The sequence below is a fragment of the Pseudophryne corroboree genome, chromosome 5 (assembly GCF_028390025.1).
Source record: "Pseudophryne corroboree isolate aPseCor3 chromosome 5, aPseCor3.hap2, whole genome shotgun sequence".
NCBI lineage: Eukaryota > Metazoa > Chordata > Amphibia > Anura > Myobatrachidae > Pseudophryne > Pseudophryne corroboree.
The window spans coordinates 627,008,671-627,031,318 of NC_086448.1; the positions used below are offsets into that span (position 1 = coordinate 627,008,671).

A 22,648-nucleotide genomic window follows, 5' to 3' on the forward strand; every position below is an offset into this window, starting at 1 on the left:
CCAATCCCTCGCAGCCTAAGTGTCAGCTGATGTTCTCAGCCAATCCTGAGTCACCCAGGGGTATAAAGCATCCAGGGGTATAAAGCGGGTATCCAGTTATTGAATAGTACCTGCATTCTCCCTGTGCGGCTCTGCTACACTACCTTACACTACTCATCGGTTCCATTCCAAGATCATAGTTATCATCGGTCTCAGTCCGATATCATCATAGTTTCCATCAGTCTCAGTCCGATATCATAGTTACCTTCTGTCTCAGTCCGATATCACAGTTACCATCGGTTCCAGTCCAGTTACTGTCAGTTCCAGACTGGTATTGAAGTCAGCATTGTCACTAGTCTGATTATTCTACGCTACACCATTCTCCCAACCTTCAGTCTTTGCCTGATCCTCTCCTCGGTCTCTAGTGCTAGTAGAGACGGCCCGTCGGGTGCTATGAAGCCAAATGCCCCGCGGGGTTCCTAGGAGAAGACCACCAGCAGGGTGAGACTCCGCGCCCTTGTTCTGGGTCTAGTCAACAACCTGGTGCTAGTTTCAGAACCCATTGTGACCTCCCACAGAATCAGAGCTACCCACGATTCATATGAGAAGGAACTACATAAAGCCTCCTAGCTTCCAGCACAGCTCTATTCCAGCCACTGGTGACTCTGACACAAGAATGGAGACATCCACACACCAAATCCAGACAATAGAAAGACATGCTGCTTAGCCACGTGTGGAATCTATACAAATTAAACAGGTTGCACCGAGTAGCTAAAGGGTAGATTCAAGCGATGTCCACGAGGTACCATTCAGAGCATTTTCCACCCATTGATATACATAATTTTCCCTCACACTCCACAGATGCGCAGGAAAATTAGCAATGTTGAGATACTTTGATTTACTGTGATACCAGAGCCGTAACTAGACATTTTGCTGCCCTGTGCCAGAAACAGCATTGGCATCCCTCCCCCCACGCACGCACACACACACTCACTCACACTCACACTCAGTATTACAATAGGGACAGTGCACACCCCAAAAAGGAGATGTGGCCTCATAGCGAAGGGATGTGGCCTAGCGATAAGCCCTCGTAAGGCATAAATGAATTGTAAATTGTTTGGCTAGTTTCAATTCTTTTCAACATCTTACACGCCCTACGTGATTAAGCAACACTTTGGTTGTTACTCAGTGAAGATAGGGACGTGCGGTGACACGTTTCTGTTGCAGGTTTATGCAGCAAGTTTGGCCTTGGGTATTATATGTACAAAGACATAGAATAGTAATAACTCCCTGCCCCTGAAGACAGAGTGCATCTAGCCACATAAATAACTTCCTGCACTGTAGTTACTACACTGCAGTACATTACACTTACTTCCTCAGTGCGACCGCCACCCCCCTGCCCCCTTAACAGTTGGGCATGCTGGGGCTTCTAGTCCTCCATCCCCATACCCCTTATTTGGAGGATCAGTTTAAATCTGATGGACATCCACGACATGAAAAAACTAACAACACATTCCGGACCCTCACACACAGCACTCACTGAGAAGTAGGGAAGTGGCTAAGCTGAGATCGTCCATCTTTTGGAGCGTTGCAGGTATGCCGTTGTAGTGGTTGTGAATTCAGATGCACATACACAAGCTTGTACACCAGGGAAGATCTTGTGGCAGCATTGGCATAAAGTAGCAGAAGTGCGACTGGCAAGAGAGGAAGATTATTTTATTTACGGTTTCTTATATAGCGTAGCATATTCCGTTGTGCTTTACAAATTGAATGATCAGTGATAAGAGAACCTGGGTAATAACAGAGAGACATTGAGGTAGGAAGGCCCTGCTCGCAAGTTTACAATCTATAGGTATTGATCTATAATCAATAGATACGGATGATACTGCGTCTGGCTCAGATCAGACACTTGTATGTACATTTTGAAGCTGCATTGTCACTTTCCCTAGATCCTAGGATCATTTACCGAGGGGTAATCCCTTTCTCTAACAGCCCATCAAAAAGCCTGGGAAAGGGGGGTGTTGGTGGTAGGACCAATCACATGCTTCAATACCTTGATTGTAGCTTGTCATTGGTCATTATGCTCACACACACCCTCTGCAAAGATGGTGATCTTTTTTTTATCTGACACTTCTGTATTACAGAACCAACAGTAAAACTAAAATAAATGGTTCTGAGGTGGTAATGCATCTTAATATGAGTTTTATTGTAGAAACTATACTCTATACCTGGGACAACTGTTTTCAGGAAAGTTTTTTTTTTTTTTTTTGCATTTGCAGGAACCTGGTGGGGAGATTTCTCTGCTCAAAACACATGCAAATTTCCCAGATTTCATAATTTAAGCATTTTTTTTCTTATTCATGGGGGTTCTCTGTCATCATAAGAAACCTGGGATTTACTGTATATACTTACAGCTGATACAGTTTCATTTACCTTATTTATCCATATACTGCTTGGAATATATACTTGAACTATACGCTGAAATTGTAATCATCCCAAGATCATGGAAAAGATCATGGATTTCACAGTCATAAATTAGGCGTACTAGGAATCATTACTATTCTCATCAAATATCACTCTCTGAACCTTTTTCTCCTTTCTATCAAGTGTCACAACAGAGTAATGTTTAAACAGTTTCTGCAAGCCCACGCTCTCCAGTATCTACAAATTGACAGCTGCAGATTGGGAAGTGTGAATGAGAACCTCTCTGTTCTTCTCATGGCAAAGAAATTCAATAGTAAGTCTACAATTACAGGGCCTAATTCACTGCTGTTTGCGGCAGCTTTGCAACTGTAATCAAAATACAAATGCAGGAGGAGGTGCATACCACCTCTTATGATATGAACATCGTGACCATCTGTGCCGGCAGGCTGAGTAAGGCTGGGCAAGCGGCCTTGCGAGTCCAAGGAAACTGCATCCACAACACAATCCTTGGCCTCGCCGCTCCCGCAAATAGGGGCGACACGCCCACATTTTCTTGAACGCTCATCTGCCTGTCAGTGAAGCAGAGGCGTTCGCATTCCTGCACTTATATCATAGGACCCCTCTGGGAAATGCAGTAAAGATCGCCTACAAACCCACAACGCACACACAGGAGATTCAAGAAAAATACAATCGACAGTCCAAACTGCTCAATTGCCAACTGCCAGTGGCTGATCACTTATAAACAGAGGGGGAATATTCTAAAATGATCACAGAGAAAACACCTAGTATATTTGTGTGACTCACCATCTAGAATGTTCCAGTACATTCCCATATGCATGTATTATGGCTTAGTGGGTATGGTTCATAGGGTCAACAGTGTCTAGGTCGACCATGTTTGGGTCGACCACTGTTGGTCGACAGTAACTAGGTCAACAGGGATGCTAGGTCGATAGGGTCTCTAGGTCGACAGGTCAAAAGGGCGACATGAGTTTTTAATGTTTTTATGGTGTTGTTTTCTCCGTACAGTGACCGGGAACCCCAATTAGTGCACCATGTCCCCTCACATGGCTCGCTTTGCTCGCCATTCCCGATCGTAGTCTGCGTGGATTGTTAAGTATGAAAAAGTTCAAAAAAATAAAAAAAAATTAAAAACTCATGTTGACCTTTTGACCTGTCGACCTAGAACATGTCTGCCTAGAGACTCTGTCGACCTTGACACCCTGTTGACCAAGTTACTGTCGACCAATAGTGGACAACCTAAATATTGTCGACCTAGTTACTGTCGACTAAGAGACCGGATCCCGGCTTAGTTCCCTATTAATTGAGTGTATACATTCTCTCAAGGACCAGAGCCAATTTAATTAAAAAAACTACTTTCATTTCTCAGTTCAACAACCTCAAAATACCCTAAATTTGTTCAAATACCCTTGGGCAACTAAAGATTTTTTTTTGCTGTTGGGGTGTGTTATAAATAGGTGAGTTCTGGTGTCAAAGGTGTTTATTGGAGTCCTAAGAATCAGTGAATCACTACTGCATAAAATTGTGCATATTAGATGTGTTCATTCTAATTTCTGTGATCTGTGATTTCTGTGTATAAAAGCACTCGGCCTATTGCATGGTGCTTTTATACATGAGAACACCTCAATGATTTTCTACGGAATTCTGTATTTTTGAAGAGAAGTCTTAGACATTGTTACTGCAGTGGGCACATATTTATATATTATATATATTTTACAGTCTGTGTAAACTGTTTTTCATTTCTTTTTATGATTAGTTCCAGTCTGTCCTCATGCTGGGGGAGTTGGACTCTGTGAACTGGTGCAACATTTGATCATATTTGACTACGTTTCTGTTTCAGGAAGTCTAGAAAACAGGTGGGATTAGATTTTCTGTTAGACTTGAATGGTATTTCTCAATACTGCATTATTAAAAAACAAACAAAAAACAATGGTGGTCATTCCTAGTTGATCGCTCGCTAGCAGTTTGTAGCAGCCGTGCAAACGCTAAGCCGCCGCCCCCTGGGAGTGTATTTTAGCTTAGAAGTGCGAACGAAAGGATCGCAGAGCGGCTACAAAAATAAAATGTGCAGCTTCAGAGTAGCTTCAGACCTACTCAGCGCTTGCGATCACTTCAGACTGTTCAGTTCCTGTTTTGACGTGACGAACACGCCCAGCGTTCGCCCAGCCACGCCTGCGTTTTTTCTGGCACGCCTGCGTTTTTTCGAACACTCCCTGAAAACGGTCAGTTGACACCCGGAAACGCCCACTTAATGTCAATCAATCTGCGGTCAGCAGTGCGACAGAAAAGCTTCTCTAGACCTTGTGTGAAACTACATCGGCCGTTGTGAAAGTACGTTGCGCATGCGCATTGCGCCGCATACGCATAAGTGCCATTTTTTTTGCCTCATCACTGCACAGCGAATGATTGCAGCTAGCGAACAACTCGGAATGACCACCAATGCTGTAGTAACTGCAAACATTGCAATACCACAAGGCTGTTTATTGTTCATTGGACGTCACTAGTTCAGGCCAGGCTCCATGACGTCTAAATCTGGCTCTGGTTCAGGTACAGTGACCATATTATCCCTTTTACCTGGGATACTTATGGATTACACAGGTTCTGTGGCTGATTAAAACCAGCTGAAATGTAGGCTTGAAGTCAGCCAGCCACAGAACCTGTGTAATCCATGAGTGTCCCAGGTAAAAGGGATAATATGTTCACCCTTCTTCAGGCCAACCGATCTACACAACACAGGATTATGCTGTTTGTATTTTGTTATAACTAAATACATTTCACACACATCATGTGTAGCAAGCAACATAGACTTGGTAAAGTTGGAAATAGACAAGCATTAATAGAGGAAGCACTATATACACTTTTGGACATCATTATACAGGTTGAGTATCCCTTATCCAAAATGCTTGGGAGCAGAAGTATTTTGGATATGGGATTTTTCCGTATTTTGGAATAATTGCATACCATAATGAGATATCATGGTGATGGGACCTAAGTCTAAGCACAGAATGCATTTATGTTTCATATACCCCTTATACACACAGCCTGAAGGTCATTCTAGCCAATATTTTTAATAACTTTGTGCATTAAACAAAGTGTGTACATTCACACAATTCATTTATGTTTCATATATACCTTATACACACAGCCTGAAGGTCATTTAATACAATATTTTTAATAACTTTGTGTATTAAAGTTTCTGTATATTGAGCCATCAGAAAACAAAAGTTCACTATCTCACTCTCACTCAAAAAATTCTGTATTTTGGAATATTTGGATATGGGATACTCAACCTGTATAACAAAGCCAGCATACTACCAAGTTAAATATACCTGAAGTAACTTTGTATTCAAACGTAAGTGAATCCAGCATGCTACTTCTGTCAGTTTAGCACACTATTTCCCAATTCTGTTTTTTTGTACCCACAACAGCTCATATTTTTAGGATGTCTGCCCATGGGAACATGTGTGGACAATTATTTCCCAGCAAAATAAACATGTATGATAAATAACTCCTCAAAATATTTACCTGTCTCATCTCTCCTCCAATGCACTTTCCGCCCCAGATACATTTCTTCCTCAGTTCCTTCCACCATGTGATACAGAGAGGCCCAGACCGTTATTTGGCCAGTTAGCGTCAGAGCTTACATAAGAATGGTGTTTTGAGAAGAATTAGCATGTGCAAATGGTCAGCCAGTCTCCCTGCCCTAAGACATAGGGTTGAGTGTTGTTGCTATATTCTCATATATTTCAGTTCAGGCCTGGACTGGCCCACAGGGGTATGAGGGAAACCACCGGTGGGCCCCACTGCCTGGGGGCCCACCTCATGCTCGAAGGATCAGGTTCCAGACTGGGCAGTTGAATTATACATCATACATATGTTACCTTATACTGGGCTATGGTGTATTTTCTACAGTGCATTTCTATAATTAATCTGTTATTAATCTGGTACATTATCATGCATGCAGCAGCTGAATTTACTGTATATATTTATGAAGGGGCCCAGATGTTGCACTCTCTAATGGTTAGTCAAACCAATGATGTGACAGGCGACACACTCTCCTCGGACTGGCCACACCCCTAAACATGGGCCCTTGCCACTGCATTTCCCCGGTGGGCCCTACATGCCCAAGTCTGACACTTTCCGTTTGCATGGCAATGCACTGTATAATATTCTTTAATATGAAAACCTGCAAAAAAAATTGGGTACAGTGTCTTGTATGATGTGAAGGTGTGGCCCTCCAGCAGCTCTTATGTCTCTGGTGTCACAACTGAGGGTTGGTGAAGGTATCTGGAAGCCTCAGTTGTAGGGGCTGACAGATACCGGAATTTGGGTGGTGTGAGTAGACTCCTAGACATGCACTAAGACAGTAGAAATGAATGCCCGAAGGCGTGACCACGACAACTGAAGGTATCTTTCAGAGATTTTATTAAATAAAAAGTTATATAAGGTGCAAAAGAAAATTAAACGTCACAAGTGGTTACTTGAAGCACAACTGGTTGGGACCAGTAATCCGGAATGTGAAGGAGAGTTCTGTATAAAGCCTGGGGACCCACGTGAGGAAATAATGTGATGCTGGGATAAGTAGGTGAAGCTGTAAATAATACTGGGGTTCGTGAATAAATTATAAATGAAGCTGGGGTTCGCAGGGAAATTGTAGATGGAGCTGGGGTTCGCTGGAAATCAGTAAATTAAGCTGGTGTTTGCTGGAAAACTATAACTGAAGCTGGGGTTCGCTGGGAAACTGTAAATGAAGCTGGGGTTCGCTGGAAAACTGTAAATGAAGCTGGGGTTCGCTGGAAAGCTGTAGACGAAGCTGGGGTTCGCTGGAAAGCTGTAGAACACTGGGAAGTGGCTACTGGGAAGCCGGAGCATGAAAAGCTGTTAGCACTGGGTGCAGGAACAATAGTGACAGGGTGCACCACAGGGCAGGAACACAGGGAGCTGGAATATCACCGGAGAGGAAATCCACCAGAGAGTCAGGCTAATGCAGAGAGAGTCCACAGAGAACTGCACACTGGGATCACAGAAGACAACTGAAACACTGACAATCTTCTGGGAGCTGGGACAGGATATTCATACCTGCTGCAGAACAGGGATTGGTCTATCAATGATGACACGGCTCCAGTAGCATTGAGGATAGGTGAATGGATGTCATGTGTTTAGGTCCAAGATGGCTGCGCTTATTAACAGAACTAGAAGGGGAACTAAGTACTGTGAAGCATGGATAGGAACAACAATGGCGGCGGAGGCCGCAGCAGCCGGACTCCACGTGCCCAGACGCGCACCGCGGCCACAGGGATGGAAGTGGCGGCCGGGACACACCAAGGGCACGCATTCCACAGAGGACCACAGGTGCGGCAGTGACGGCCGCGACGGGGCTGAGAGCGCCGCACCACCGTGAGTACATTTACTGAGGAGGCCGCTGATACCAGCGCTGTAGGCAGTAACCATAACCATAGTTAAAACCCAGCCCTGGTTTGCTGAGACAACCTCAGGAGACATCTGACAGGTAGAAAACGATGTCTCAGTACCCGAATCGTGACAGCACCCCCCCTTTAGGAGTGGCCTCAGGACACTTCTTAGGTTTTCGTGGAAATCTGGAGTGGAATTTCTGGACCAACTTAAGAGCATAAATGTCAGATGCATTTGTCCAGGAACGTTCCTCAGGACCATAGCCCTTCCAATCTGTCAAATACTGGAGATGACTATATCTGATACGAGAATCCAGTATTTGGGCGACCTCGTACTCAACACCCCGTTGAGTCTGGACCTTGGGAGCAGAGGGTAACACGGAATGAAAATTATTCAAAATCACTGGTTTGAGGAGAGAAACATGGAACGTCTTAGGGACTTTCAAGAACGGAGGTAGGTGAAGTTTGTAAGCCACTGGGTTGACTACTTGCTCAATTAAGAAAGGACCGATATAGCGGGGGGTGAACTTCATACTCGGAACCCTCAGTCATAGATTCTTCGTGGATAGCCACACACGGTCACCAATTTTTAGGGCAGGGATTGCCCTACGCTTCTTATCTTCAAATCTCTTGTACCTGGAGGATGCTTTTAAAAGGGCTGCACGAATATTCTTCCAGTTATTTGAAAACTGTCGAATCGTGATGTCAGCTGCAGGCACTGATGTTGCTGGAAGCGGCTGGAACTCAGGAACTTTTGGATGAAACCCATAATTGGTGTGAAATGGTGTGGAAGAAGACAAAGAATGGTACTGATTGTTATGACAGAAATTCGGCCAACGGGAGAAGTTGAACCCAATCATCCTGGGAGGAGGATACATAGAGACGAAGGAAGGCCTCCAAGTCTTGATTCACCTTCTCAGTTTGCCCATTGGTTTGAGGATGATAGGCTGCAGAGAATTTCAGCTTGACTTGGAGCGCTTGGCAAAGGCTTCATCAGAACTTGGCCACAAACTGAACACCTCTATCGGAAATTATCTCCTCAGGGAGACCATGTAATCTGAAGATTTCTTGAATAAAAACTTGTGCCAACTTGGGAGCTGACGGAAGACCGGTGAGAGGGATGAAATGAGCCATCTTGATGAACCAGTCAACTACCACCCAGATGGTATTGAATTTATCACACACAGGGAGATCCGTGACAAAGTCCATCGAGAGATGAGTCCATGGACAATGAGGAACAGACAAAGGGACCAGTTGCCCAGCGGGTGACTGGCGAGGTACTTTGTTGGGCACATTTCGGGCAGGAGGCCACAAATTCAGTAATGTCCTTCTTTAGGGTTGGCCACCAGTATGATCTGGAAACAAATTCTAAGGTCTTGCATGTGCCCGCGTGCCCGGCAAAGCGAGAGGAATGTGCCCAATACAAGAGCTTCCTTCTGAGAGCCGGCTTCACAAAACCTTTCCCAGGCGGGGGCATAGAGTCCATCCTCACTGCGGAGAACGCCACTGGATCAATGATATAATGCTTGTCAGTAGACTCATACTCATTTTCTTGCTCCCAGAAACGGGAAAAGGCATCGGGCTTACGATTTTGTGACCCTGGACAAAACTACAACTTGAAATCAAATCTGGAAAAGAAAAGTGCCCACCTGGCTTGGCGAGGGTTAAGACACTGAGCGCCTTTTAGATACAGGAGGTTTTTGTGATCCATCATAATAGTGATGGGATGAGAAGCTCCCTCCAACAGGTACCTCCACTCTTCCAAAGCGAGCTTGATCGCCAAAAGTTCTTGATCGCCAATGGCGTAGTTACGCTCTGCGGGAGAGAATTTCCGTGAGAAGAAGCCACAAGGATGTAGATGACCATCGTTAGCTCTTTGAGACAGTACTGCGCCCACTCCAACAGAAGAGGCGTCCACCTCAAGGATGAAGGGCGAGCTGGTATCTGGCTGTTTCAAAACCGGAGCAGTGATGAATCTTTGTTTTAACAAATGAAATGCTTGGGAGGCTTCCTCTGGCCATTTGGAAGGATTGGCACCCTTTTTGGTAAGAGCCGTGATAGGCGCTACAATGGTGGAAAAGTCTCGAATAAATTTCCTGTAGTAATTGGCAAACCCTAGGAACCTTTGAATGCCCTTGAGGTTTACAGGAATTGGCCAATCTTGGATCGCTTGAAGTTTCTCAGGGTCCATCTCCAGACCGGAACCGGATACAATATACCCCAGGAATGGGATGGATTTAACTTCAAAGACGCACTTCTCCAGTTTTCAATATAGATGATTGGTACGGAGACGGGACAAGACCTCTTTCACCCAGAACCGATGTTCCTCCAAATCATTCGCGAAGATAAGGATATCATCTAGATAAACCACAACATGACGATAAGGAATGTCTCTGAAGATTTCATTCATGAAGTGTTGAAATACCGCTGGAGCATTGCTGAGTCCGAAAGGCATAACGAGGTACTCGTAATGTCCGTCACGGGTGTTAAAAGCGGTCTTCCACTCGTCACCCTTTCGGATCCGGATGAGATTATAAGCACCCCTCAAGTCTAACTTTGTGAAGATAGTGGCTCCACTGACGCGGTCAAACAGCTCGGTGATAAGCAGCAGAGGGTATCGATTTTTCACTGTAATGTCATTCAGACCCCGATAGTCAATACAAGGCCGCAAGTCACCATCTTTCTTCTTCACAAAGAAGAAGCCTGCACCAGCTGGAGAAGATGAAGGCTGGATGAATCCTTTAGCCAGATTTTCCTTGATATACTCTTCCATGGAGTGGGTCTCAAGCAATGACAATGGATACGTGCGTCCACGAGGAGGAGTCTTCCCCGGAATAAGATCGATAGGACAATCCCACTCTCCATGAGGGGGTAGAATATTGGCAGAAGACTTGCTGAATACATCAGTGAAATCCTGATATGGAGAAGGTGGAACATCAGGAGATTTAGAGGAGGACTTGCAAACTGGAAGTACTTTCTGTAGACATGTCTTGGAACAGGAAGGACACCATGCCAGGATATGGGTGGTCTTCCAATCGACTTTGGGATTATGCAGACGAAGCCATGGGAGGCCTAGAACCACAGGATGAGTGGCCCTTGGGATTACCAGGAAGGAAATCAACTCGGTGTGCAGGACCCCTACCTTTAGACGGATAGGTAGGGTCTTGGAGGTAATTACCGCATCTGGAATCCTACTGCCTTCCACGGCAGTTAGAGAAATTGGAGATAAAAGTCTCTCAGTGGGTAGAGACCACTGCTTAACGAACCTTTCAGTAATAAAGTTTCCGGCTGCTCCAGAATCCAATAAGGCAATAAGATTATTGGTACGCTGAGCCACTTGAAGAGCAATTGAAAGGTTGCAGTCACTTGAAGGCGGAGATGCATACATTACTCCTAGTCGACCCTCTCCTTGGCGGGCTAGGATTTGGAGTTTCTCGGACGCTTGGAACAGGCGTTAATGAGGTGGGAAGGTGCAGCACAGTATAGGCATAGGCGGCTGGACAAACGTCTTCTGCGCTCTGCTGGAGACAGTCGTGAATGATCTATCTGCATAGATTCATCTTTAGATGGAGACGGCTGATGAGGAGGAGGAGCAGAAGAAGTCTTATGAACTGATGATCTGCCTCACTCCATAGCCCTTTCGCAGAACCAATGGTCAACTTTAATGCAGAGCGATATGAGCTCATTCAGTTTCGAGGGTAAGTCTCTAGTGGCGAGCTCATCTTTAATACGTTCAGACAAGCCTTGCCAGAACGCTGCATAGAGGGCTTCCTCATTCCAGGAGACTTCAGATGCCAACGTCTGAAATTGTACGATATACTGGCCGACAGTTCTTGTCCCATGATGCAGCCGAAGGATCTCAAAAGAAGCTGACGATACCCGACCTGTCTCATCAAAAATTAGTCTGAATGTTGCCACGAAGTCAGAGTAGGATGACAGCAGGGTATCTGATCTTTCCCAGAGGGGTGATGCCCAATCAACGGCGGAACCACTGAGTAGGGAGATGATATACGCCACTTTAGTGCGGTCTGTAGGAAAACTGCTGGGCTGCAGCTCAAAGTGGATCTCGCACTGGTTTAGGAAACCCCTGCAGGCTTTTGGGGATCCATCATATTTGGCAGTTGTCGGCAAGTGGAGACGTGGAGGAGAAACGGTATGGTGGGTGGGGATACCACCGGAGCTACTACTGTCGGCATTCTGGACGCCCCTGACCCACGTAGGGTAGCTTGAATTTCATCCAGTCGGGAGGAGAGGTCCTGGAGACATTGGACAACATGGCCCTGTGCAGCCTCCTGATGTTCGAGACGGGCTGCCAGTTCTTGCATGGGCCCGACCGGATCCATTAGGTCAGTGCTTACTGTCACAACTGAGGGTTGGTGAAGGTATCTGAAAGCCTCAGTTGTAGGGGCTGACGGATACCGGAATTTGGGTGGTGTGAGTAGACTCCTAGACATGCACTAAGACAGTAGCAATGAATGCACGAAGGCGTGACCACAACAACTGAAGGTATCTTTCAGAGATTTTATTAAATAAAAAGTCATATAAGGTGCAAAAGAACATTGAACATCACAAGTAATTACTTGAAGCACAACTGGTTGGGACCAGTAATCCGGAATGTGAAGGAGAGTTCTGTATAAAGCCTGGGGACCCACGTGAGGAAATAATGTGATCCTGGGATAAGTAGGTGAAGCTGTAAATAATACTGGGGTTCGTAAATAAATTATAAATGAAGCTGGGGTTCGCAGGGAAATTGTAGATGGAGATAGGGTTCGCTGGAAAGCTGTAGAACAATGGGAAGTGGGATTTACTGGGAAGCCGGAGCATGAAACACTGTTAGCACTGGGTGCAGAAACAATAGTAACAGGGTGCACCACAGGGCAGGAACACAGGGAGCTGGAATATCACCGGAGAGGAAATTCACCAGAGAGTCAGGCTAATGCAGAGAGAGTCCACAGAGAACTGCACACTGGGATCACAGAAGACAACTGAAGCAATGACAATCTTCTGGGAGCTGGGACAGGATATTCATACCTGCTGCAGAACAGGGATTGGTCTATCAATGATGACACGGCTCCAGTAGCATTGAGGATAGGTGAATGGATGTCATGTGTTAAGGTCCAAGATGGCTGCGCCCATTAACAGAACTAGAGGGGGAACTAAGTACTGTGAAGCATGGATAGGAACAACAATGGCTATGGAGGCCGCAGCAGCCGGACTCCACGCGCCCAGACGCGCACCGCGGCCACAGGGATGGAAGTGGCGGCCGGGACACACCAAGGGCACGCATTCCACAGAGGACCACAGGCGCGGCAGTGACGGCCACGACGGGGCTGAGAGCGCTGCACCACCGTGAGTACATTTACTGAGGAGGCTGCTGATACCAGCGCTGTAGGCAGTAACCATAACCATAGTTAAAACACAGCCCTGGCTCGCTGAGCCAACCTCAGGAGACATCTGACAGGTAGAAAAAGATGTCTCAGTACCCGGATCGTGACATCTGGCTGTAGAGCATGTGAAAAGTTGTAGTTCTACAACAGTTCGAGAACCACAAGATGCCTAAACCTGCTTTGGCTGAGCGTAACAGAATCTGCCAGCCCCATTTGTTAATGCAAATCACTGTATGGATAGAATGTACAGTATCTACAGATGTGTCCTCATACATCTTGCCTCAATATGCCATGTAGCGGGAGATGCCTGGTGTCAGTGAGCGGACAAGTCCTGTGGGCATTGCGCATATTTTTAGCTGAAAATGCATCTTATTTGCATCACTATGTGACTAGGATGCACATGCAGATACAAAATGCTATGTTACGGTGATTTCTAGGAAAACACTGTAGCATAGCATTTCGTATGCAGATACATCCGCAGTCACACACAGAATATAGACATGCTGCTTATCATTTTAATCAGCATAAGATGCTTGTCTGTCCTATTTGCATTGTTTTCCAAATGAAACGCATTTAAATGGAAAAGGCGCACATAAAGATGCTCAGCGCTACCAAGTCACGCCACGGTATACCGTGACTAGAAGGGCTGTTTAACGTGCAGGGAGGTTAGATGTAAGCGGGCACATCTGTATGCATTACTGCAAAGTAATAGTTGCACACCGGGCAATATATATCAACCAATTTATCCCTAGAGTGTTGGCAGGTGTGTGTACCGGATAGGTTTGTGAATGAGGTTGTTCACAAGGTTACTGTGCAGCGCGGCCACTATATCTGCACATCTGGCTGTACTGCTGGTCAGGCAAATTCAAATGCCAGTCTAGCTGGATGACAGGACAGACATATCGAGCAGCCGATCGTTAAGTGTATATGCTTACCTGAATCGGCTGCACTCTCGGCACAATTGTGGATCCACTGTCAAGTCACTGTGGTGTAAACACAGCATCAATCTATTGATGGCCACACATACAGCACACTGACCAAATACTGGGTGTATATGGTAGAATGATTTCATAAAATCTGATTATTATTAATCACATCTGAAAAGTTTGATTGGCAAATGACTACTGTCATCCTAAGACTCATGTCTTAGATGCGGTTGTGAGAGCCAAATTGCAAATTGATCTGGTCACTCTGCAGCAGGAGCGGCCATTGTGTGACCCGATTATTTTCTGATATTTAAATTTCACACCATACTCGTAAATTCTATTAAGGTATATCTAATATAGTGTTGCTAAGAATCTGTACTTGGTTTGTTTCAGGATGTGTGAGTACGTGGATCATCTGCATGAACATTTTAAATACCCAGTGATTATCCAGAATGCTGCTTATATGCCTCCTAAGGTAATGCAAAATCTAAACAGCTATTCTAATTTCGTGTAGCATACTTGGGTCACTTGTTGCTATTACGCACTAGTAAATAAATCTAACAACTCTTCACTCATCAAGATATAGGTGTGCATGCGGTCCTCAATGCCTCCATGACACCCATTAACATTACCAGAAAGCGAGCATTTCTCTAAAAATGACAAATTTGGACCCACCTTCCCCCAATTGGACAGAGACAACCATCCTCCTTCTGTCCCTTCTACCAAGGAAGACATTATGGCTCTGCTGTCCCTCATTATGGACTGTAAAGAATCTCTGGAAACTAAACTGGACAAAGGGGGTCATTCCGAGTTGATCGCTCGCTGCCGATTTTCACAGCGATCAGGTAAAAAAAACGGCAAAACTGCGCATGCACCACAATGCGCCCGTGCGTCGTACGGGTACAAAGAGCATAGTTGCTGTGCAATGGTTCTAGCGAAGAATCCATTCACACAGCCGATCACAAGGAGATTGACAGGAAGAGGGCGTTTATGGGTGTCAGCTGACCGTTTTTCGGGAGTGGTTGGGGAAACGCAGGCATGTCCAGGCGTTTGCAGGACGGGTGTCTGACATCAATTCCGGGGCCTCCGTCGCTGAATTTAGCGCACAGGATAAGTAACTACAGGGCTAGTCTTGTTCTGCATAAAATGTTTTTGTACCACTTGGTTGCACAGGCGTTCGCACACTTGCAAAGCGAAAATACACTCCCCCGTGGGCGACCACTATGCGTTTGCACGGCTGCTAAAAGTAGCTAGCGAGCGATCAACTCAGAATGTCCACCAAAGTTGTCTCCTCTATTAGAACCGATCTTTCCTCACTGTCCGCCAGAACCACTAAACTAGAGTCTCGTCAGGACATTCTCCAAAAAGTCCAGTATGAGATTCATAGAGACTTAGACATATCATTCAAGATTTGTCTGAACTCCATACTAAAAATGAGGATTTACAAAATTGGGAAAGGAGAAATAATCTTTGAATTTGCAATATCCCTGAATCTATTCCCCCGGAGGAACTAGAGGACTTTCTTCATAAAGTATTTTCTCACATTCTTCCTGATTTGGGCTTTCGTCAACTGCCTTTGGAAAGAGCCCACCGAGCCTTTCAACCCAAACCCTGAGACGGTGATTCCCCAAGAGACATCATTATATGCTTTCTTAAATTCAAGGATAAGGAACTTGTCCTAGCACTGACTCATGGCAAACCATATATTCTCTTCAACAATGCCAAGCTGCAGTTTTATCAAGATTTGGCTCCTATCACAGTCATCAAGTGATGGGAGCTCAGGGATCTGACAAATGCACTCCGATATCGTGGGATTCGCTATCGCTGGGGATTCCTACTCAATTGTAGTTTACTTCTGTTGCCCCCTCCCGGCTCTCCAACGAGACCTATAAGACCGTTGCTGTCTTCTTAAGTATTGCATATTAATTGCCTATTGTTATGTATATCTTGTTCTTGTTCCATCCTCTCTAGGCTCCCCCTCATTTTTTTTTCTCTCCTTCTGCACCCCGCCCACCCCCAGGGCTCCGACAACTACCCATACTCAAACAGTATACTTGCCTTTCACACTAAACCACCACTGGAGGGTTGTGACTCTCCACTCCATTTTCTAGTAGCCCTTTTTATGCTTCTATCATCATGAAACTTACCTCCTTGTGATAGTCACCCCTTCCCCCATCCTTCCTGACCCCTAGAGGTGACACGTTCTGTAACCCTTGTACCTCTCTGGACCTCTAGGTCCTGACTTCTGTGTACGTCTTCCTCCGCTGGACGTGAGCAACTGTCACCCGGATCCGTCACCACCTGTTTCCCTATTTCTAATCCCTCTCCCTCTCGTTCAGTGAGTTGGGGACCCCCATTTCCGTTTTCCAATAAATTCTTGCGCCTGATATTTGTGGAGATGCCATTGACCCTTTCCTCTTTGAATGTTAAGGGTTTAAACATCCTTCAGAAAAGCACCTCTCTGTTCTGAACCTTTCATAGTCTCAAGGCTGGGATTGTTCTGATACAAGAGACTACAAACGCCCATTCACATCCGTCACTGCACTCTAAATGTTCCCCTATTTTATTCTACTCTTCTAGTCAAACCAAACATAATGGGGTGGCGATTTTAATAAGCAGCAGAGTTCCCTTCGTCCTCCATTCTATACATATGGATTCCGATGGGCGTTACATTGTTTTAACTGGAAAAATAAGTCTTAGAATATACAATAGCCAATGTATACACCCCTAACTTGTATCAGATTCCCTTTTTTAACACCTTTTTTCTCAGAACTGAACAAACAAAGAAAGGGCTAACTTATTGTGGGAGGAGACTTCAATGCCATTCTCAATTGTCCCTTGATAAATCTCTCTCCCCTTCAAGCACACAACCCATCCTTTTAACCCGTTCTCTAAATAAACATATCAGAGAAACAGGACTTTTCGACATCTGGCGTGCACTTAATCCTAAATCCCGAGACTACACTTTCTTCTCGATTCCACACCAGTCTTATTTAAGGATAGACTTTTTTCTCTGTTGTACTTTGGACTCTAAGCATCTATCAGGCTCCACTATTGTCACCAACTCATGGTCTGACGATTCTATCATAACTGCATCATTTGACTTTCTCGACAAACCGGCTTCCCATCCTCCTTGGCGTCTGAATGAAACCTTATTAAATATCCCACAAGTTCAGGATAAAATAAAACTAGCCCTCACAGACTATTTCTCTCAATGTCACTGACTCTTCCTGCAACCCTTTAGTGGGGCTGACATAAAGTTTAAATTCAGGGACACATCATTAGTTACACTTCTCATAGACATAGAGAATATAGGTTAAAATTGACTTCTTTAACTGATGAGGTTCATAGGTTTGAAATTTCCCATAAAAATCATCCCTCTCGTATCCTCTACAATCAACTCACATCTGCTAGGGCATCCCTTAACGCTCTCCTAGCTGAAAAAAAATTAAAGGTCTCTTCGCTGGCTTGGTTAACGCTTTTATAAAAAAAGTTATAAAGCAGATACTCTGTTAGTGAAAAGATTGAAGCCAGGAAGCCCTAACTGCCATTCCAGCTGAACGAGAATATAACCCGACTACTATCAATTTTTCTCTTCAAGACTTACTACGAGCGTCTATATAATCTTCCTGATACTACTACTTTAATGCCTTCTGCCAACCCTTCAACCCCTGATTACCTGACATCATGAGACTTGCCTCGAATAGACTCTGAGACTTAGACTGCCCTTGACAGTTCTATAACCGAGGAAGAAATCAGCCTACGGTAGCTCTTAAAACACAGAAACCTTCTAAGGCACCAGGCCCTTATGGATTCCCGATGCCTTACTATAAAACATTCTCCTGATACCCCACATGTCAAAGGGGTTCACCCACATTCTGGATGGTGCCCCATTCCACCCAGGTACAACCAAAACCACAAGCACGGTTATCCTGAAACCTAATAAAGACTCCCTATCTTTATCTTACTACCGCCCCATTTCCTTAATCAACACCGATCTGAAAATCTTTGCCAGAGTACTTGCTAACAGATTAAATCTGCTCCTACCCACCTTGATTCACCATGATCAAGTGAGATTTGTCCCGTACAGGCAAGAACTGGACAACACCAAACGCATAATTGACATAATTCATTATGTTAATGTCAATAAGCTCCCTTCACGGAAACAACCTTCAACAGGGATTCGGAGAAGATCTCCAACAGGGTTTCCTGGCCATTCATGCTCCAAACACTACGCCACTTCAGTTTCTTGGGAAAATTTCTTCAGGCTATACAGACCCTGTACCATCTGCTTCGGTTCAAGCAGGCGGCCTTTTTTCCAATCCCTTCCCAGTTACTAATGGGGCTAGACAGGGCTGTCCCCTGTCACCTCTCATTTTCGCCCTCGTATACGAGTTAACCCTGATATTGCAGGCGTGTCGGTTACACACTCCCAATATACTCTCTCTAAACCTCTCACTTCCCTCCCAAATGTAATTTGTGAACTCTCCATCTACGGTAACTTATCAGGATATAAAATCAACCACACTAAGGGCCTAATTCAGACCTGATTGCAGCAGCAAATTTGTTAGCTAATGGGCAAAACCATGTGCACTGAAGGGGGGCAGATATAACGTGCAGAGATAGTTAGTTAGATTTGGGTAGGTTATACTGTTTCTGTTCAGGGTAAATACTGTCTTTTTTTTTTTTTTTACACTGCAATTTAGATTTCAGTTTAAACACACTCCACCCAAATCTAACTCTCTCTGCACATGTTATATCTACCCCCCCCCCCCCCCCCTGCAGTGCACATAGTTTTCCCATTAGCTAACAAATGTGTTGCTGCGACCAGGTCTGAATTAGGTCCCAAGTCCGAGGCCTTACCGCTCCATGTCCCTGGAAGCACGAAGGAGCTGCTATAATCGACCTTTGATTTTATATGGAGGAGAACCTCACTAAAAATACCTTGAGGGTCACATCACTAAATCCTATAGTTCCTTCTATAAAACCAATTACCCTCCCTTTCTTAGAGCAATACATAAGGATCTTCAACAATGGCGCTCGTATTTTCTTTCCTGGGTTGGCCGTATTGACGCGGTAAAAATGAACATTCTCCCCAAGCTTTTATACCTTTTCCAAACATTACCAATACCGGTCCCATCTCACATCCTTAATCCCCTCCAATCTTCACTTTGCTAATTTATCTGGAACTACAAAAAAGCATGAGTCCGTCAGGATATCCTTGCCAAACGATCACAGAATGGAAGATTGGGGTTACCTATCCTCTAATGCACAGGTTCTCAAACTCGGTCCTCAGGACCCCACACAGTGCATGTTTTGCAGGTCTCCACACAGAATCACAAGTGAAATAATTAGCTTTACCTGTGAACCTTTTCAAATGTGTCAGTGAGTAATGAATACACCTGTGCTTGTGCTGGGTGACCTGCCAAACATGCACTGTGTGGGGTCCTGTTGACCGAGTTTGAGAACCTGTGCTCTAATGCATAGGTCTGCAAACTCGGTCCTCATTACCCCACACAGTGTTTTGCAGGTAACCCAGTAGGTGCACAGGTGTATTAATTACTCACAGACACATTTTAAAAGGTCCGCAGGTGGAGTTAATTATTTCACTTGTGATTCTGTGAGGAGACCTGCAAAACATGCACTGTGTGGGGTAATGAGGACCGAGTTTGCAGACCTATGCTCTAATGGTACTATAATATTACTCGATTGAGCCAGATGGTTGCCTGGCATTCCCCACGACAAGATATGCTGACTTGGAAAGTGACTTGTTGGGCATATTATTGATCTCCCATCTGCCATGGTTGCCCAATAAACATCACCCTTAATTCACTTACCCTTCCCCTACTGTTGAGTTAACTCTCCAAGAGACGCTTAATAAAAAAAACAAACTATCCACATTCCCATCCACCTTCACTCCCATACAGAACCCCGCATTCCCGTCTGGCCTTTCACCCACAATTGCTCTCCCTTGGGTTTCCTTAGGCATCACAAGGGCTCATCCTATTGTAGGGAACCTCACCCCCAAGTTTTTTGCCGACACTCAGGAAAAACATTGGATTTCTAACTCACTTCATTATCAATATTTACAAATTCGCCATTCTATTGCCTCCTTACGTTCTGTCTATCCGTCTCAAATTACCCCCCCCCCCCCCCAACCGCTAGAAAAACTCTGTATTCATAGTCTTACTGGCAAGGATGCTATCTCACTCCTATACATCTCTATTTTGGCATTAGAGTCTCCCTCACTCGAGACCCACAAGCAGGGTTCAAAGTCCGATCTGGACCTGCAGCTTGAAACCTACGTATGGGACACAATCCGTTTAGCTGTCTCAAAATGTTCTATTAGCATAGCTATCCGAGAGAACTCATATAAGTTATACACCCGATGGTACCTGGTCCTGGAGCGTCTCTGAATGTACTTTATTCTAATACCTCCAACTTATGTTGGAGAAATTGTGTCTAACTTGGAATATTCTTTCATATATGGTGGATGTGCCCATTAATTTACTTCATTCTGAAATATGGTCCACGCCCTACTATTACAAATTACTGCTCTTCCAGTATCCCCATCCCCTGTCAACTTGCTCCTTTGCGCTCGAATTGAACATATCCCTAACAAAACCAATAAATTGATCCTTCACATATCCTGCGCAGCTAAGTATCAAATAGCCCTCAACTGGAAAATATTGAACGCACCTAACCACTAGGAACTCCTGAACAGGATCTGGTTCATCACAAAGATGGAATATATTACCAGCCTACAAAACAACACTGTAAAGAAATGTCATTCTTTTTGGCACCCCTGGTACTCATACCATAATGTACCTCTTCGGGTTTTGCTTGATACTCACCGTACCATCTAGTCACCAAGCATATGCAGCTCCAATCCCAACATGCTATCCTATATCTTTATCTACCCCCCTTCCCCCCTCCCTTACTTTCCTCCTCCACCCCCTGCATTCTTTGCTCTAACTTCCGTCTTACATATTTGATCCTTTCACTTGCTCACAATTATTCTAAATTCAAATTATTGGAACTCTCTATTTTCACGATAAATCATCACTCTATTGTTGCTCTATTACATCATAAATGTTCTGATGCTTTTATATGTATATCTAATTGTATCAATACCCCCTTTCACACTACTGTATACCTGAGACTTGGGAAATTCCCGTGTCGACCGCTTTCAGACATAAGCCAGGGCTGCTCTCATGTCACACTCACACATGTCATACACCAGACCTTGCCACAACAGGCAGCTAGGCTGCACCAGCTGCTTCTACTACTCACTGCACCACGGACTGCAGCAGTATGCCCGCCACTTGCAGGCAGCTCCAAACACCAATCAGAGGTTCCTACATATGACCTAGGAGTAAATTCCCAGGTTGCACAATTTAGACTTAAGTCCCAGGAAAAACCGTTGGCAATAGCAGGGTTACTGACCTGGGAACGTGTTCACGAGTTGGTGCCTTTCAGACATACGCAAGACCTCAGTAGTTTGCCCATGCCCCGGCAAAAACCCTGGAATCTCGCTATGTCATACACTATGTCATATAAAGTTGCAGTGTCACGCTGAAAGTGTGACTGAAACATTGTAATAAAGTGCTGCACATCTGCAGCCTAAATTCTACAGAAATTACATCAATTAACATATATTTATTTTTCCTCTAGGATCCTGGCTACTCCACGGAAATGAAAGAATCTGTGTTACAGTATCATTTCCCTGATGGAGATATTTGGCAGCAGCTAATTATGGAGAAAAAAGTTCAACTATAAGATATGTAAATTCAGTCATACAGCAGAAATCGGTTTCCCTCACTTATGCATTGTGTAGACACCGATATACAGTACATGAAGTGATTTTAACTTGAAATATTGACAAGGGTGTGGCATGGAATCAAACTCATTTAAAAAATACATCAAGATTTGTAGTTTCTTTGAAAACGATTTTAATACCTGTGAACAACTGTAATTGAGCTATTGCTTTCACTGAAAAGCTCCAGCATTAATCCAAATTAAAGTGATTTTACTGACCTGTTTATATTATATTCTGATGTTCTGTGTGCAAAAAACATTCAATGATTTCCCCCCCACACACACAACATAAAAGAATGCTAGAAGTCATTGCAGATATGGCACTCCAAGGTGTCTTCTGATATTTCTGATTTGAGGGAGCTTTCTTCCGTATGATACTTACATACAGCCAGAGGCGGATTGGCCATAGGGTCTACAGGGAAGATTCCCGGTGGGCCGACGCACCAGTGGGGCCTGTTTTGTTTGAGGACATGTGGTCCTATTTATAGACATAACTAATAAGATGCCAAACAATTTGCATATATGAAAATGACTTTGCCACTTAGCCTGTGATTGCAGATGATCTAGTGTATGCTCTGTCTGCCTGCTTGGCTGACATATAAGATTGAGTGAATAGTGATTCGGATACGGTTGGTGTAATAAGCAAGAAAATATATCTTTCTAAAGAATTATATAGTTTCCTAAC

The 22,648-nt window shown here is 44.5% G+C and overlaps 1 protein-coding gene across 2 annotated transcripts in view; it reads left to right on the forward strand.

Moving 5' to 3' along the window:
- ENOSF1 (enolase superfamily member 1) overlaps positions 1–22,194 on the forward strand; it is a 112,579-nt gene extending 90,385 nt beyond the window's left edge. For both annotated transcript variants that reach the window (XM_063923564.1, XM_063923565.1), the window contains 4 exons: positions 2,587–2,716; positions 4,178–4,277; positions 14,539–14,620; positions 21,820–22,194. In XM_063923564.1, coding sequence (XP_063779634.1) covers positions 2,587–2,716; positions 4,178–4,277; positions 14,539–14,620; positions 21,820–21,924 — 417 coding nt within the window. In that variant the 3' untranslated portion in view covers positions 21,925–22,194. The remainder of the gene's footprint in view (positions 1–2,586; positions 2,717–4,177; positions 4,278–14,538; positions 14,621–21,819) is intronic.
- The last annotated feature ends 454 nt before the right edge of the window (positions 22,195–22,648 follow it).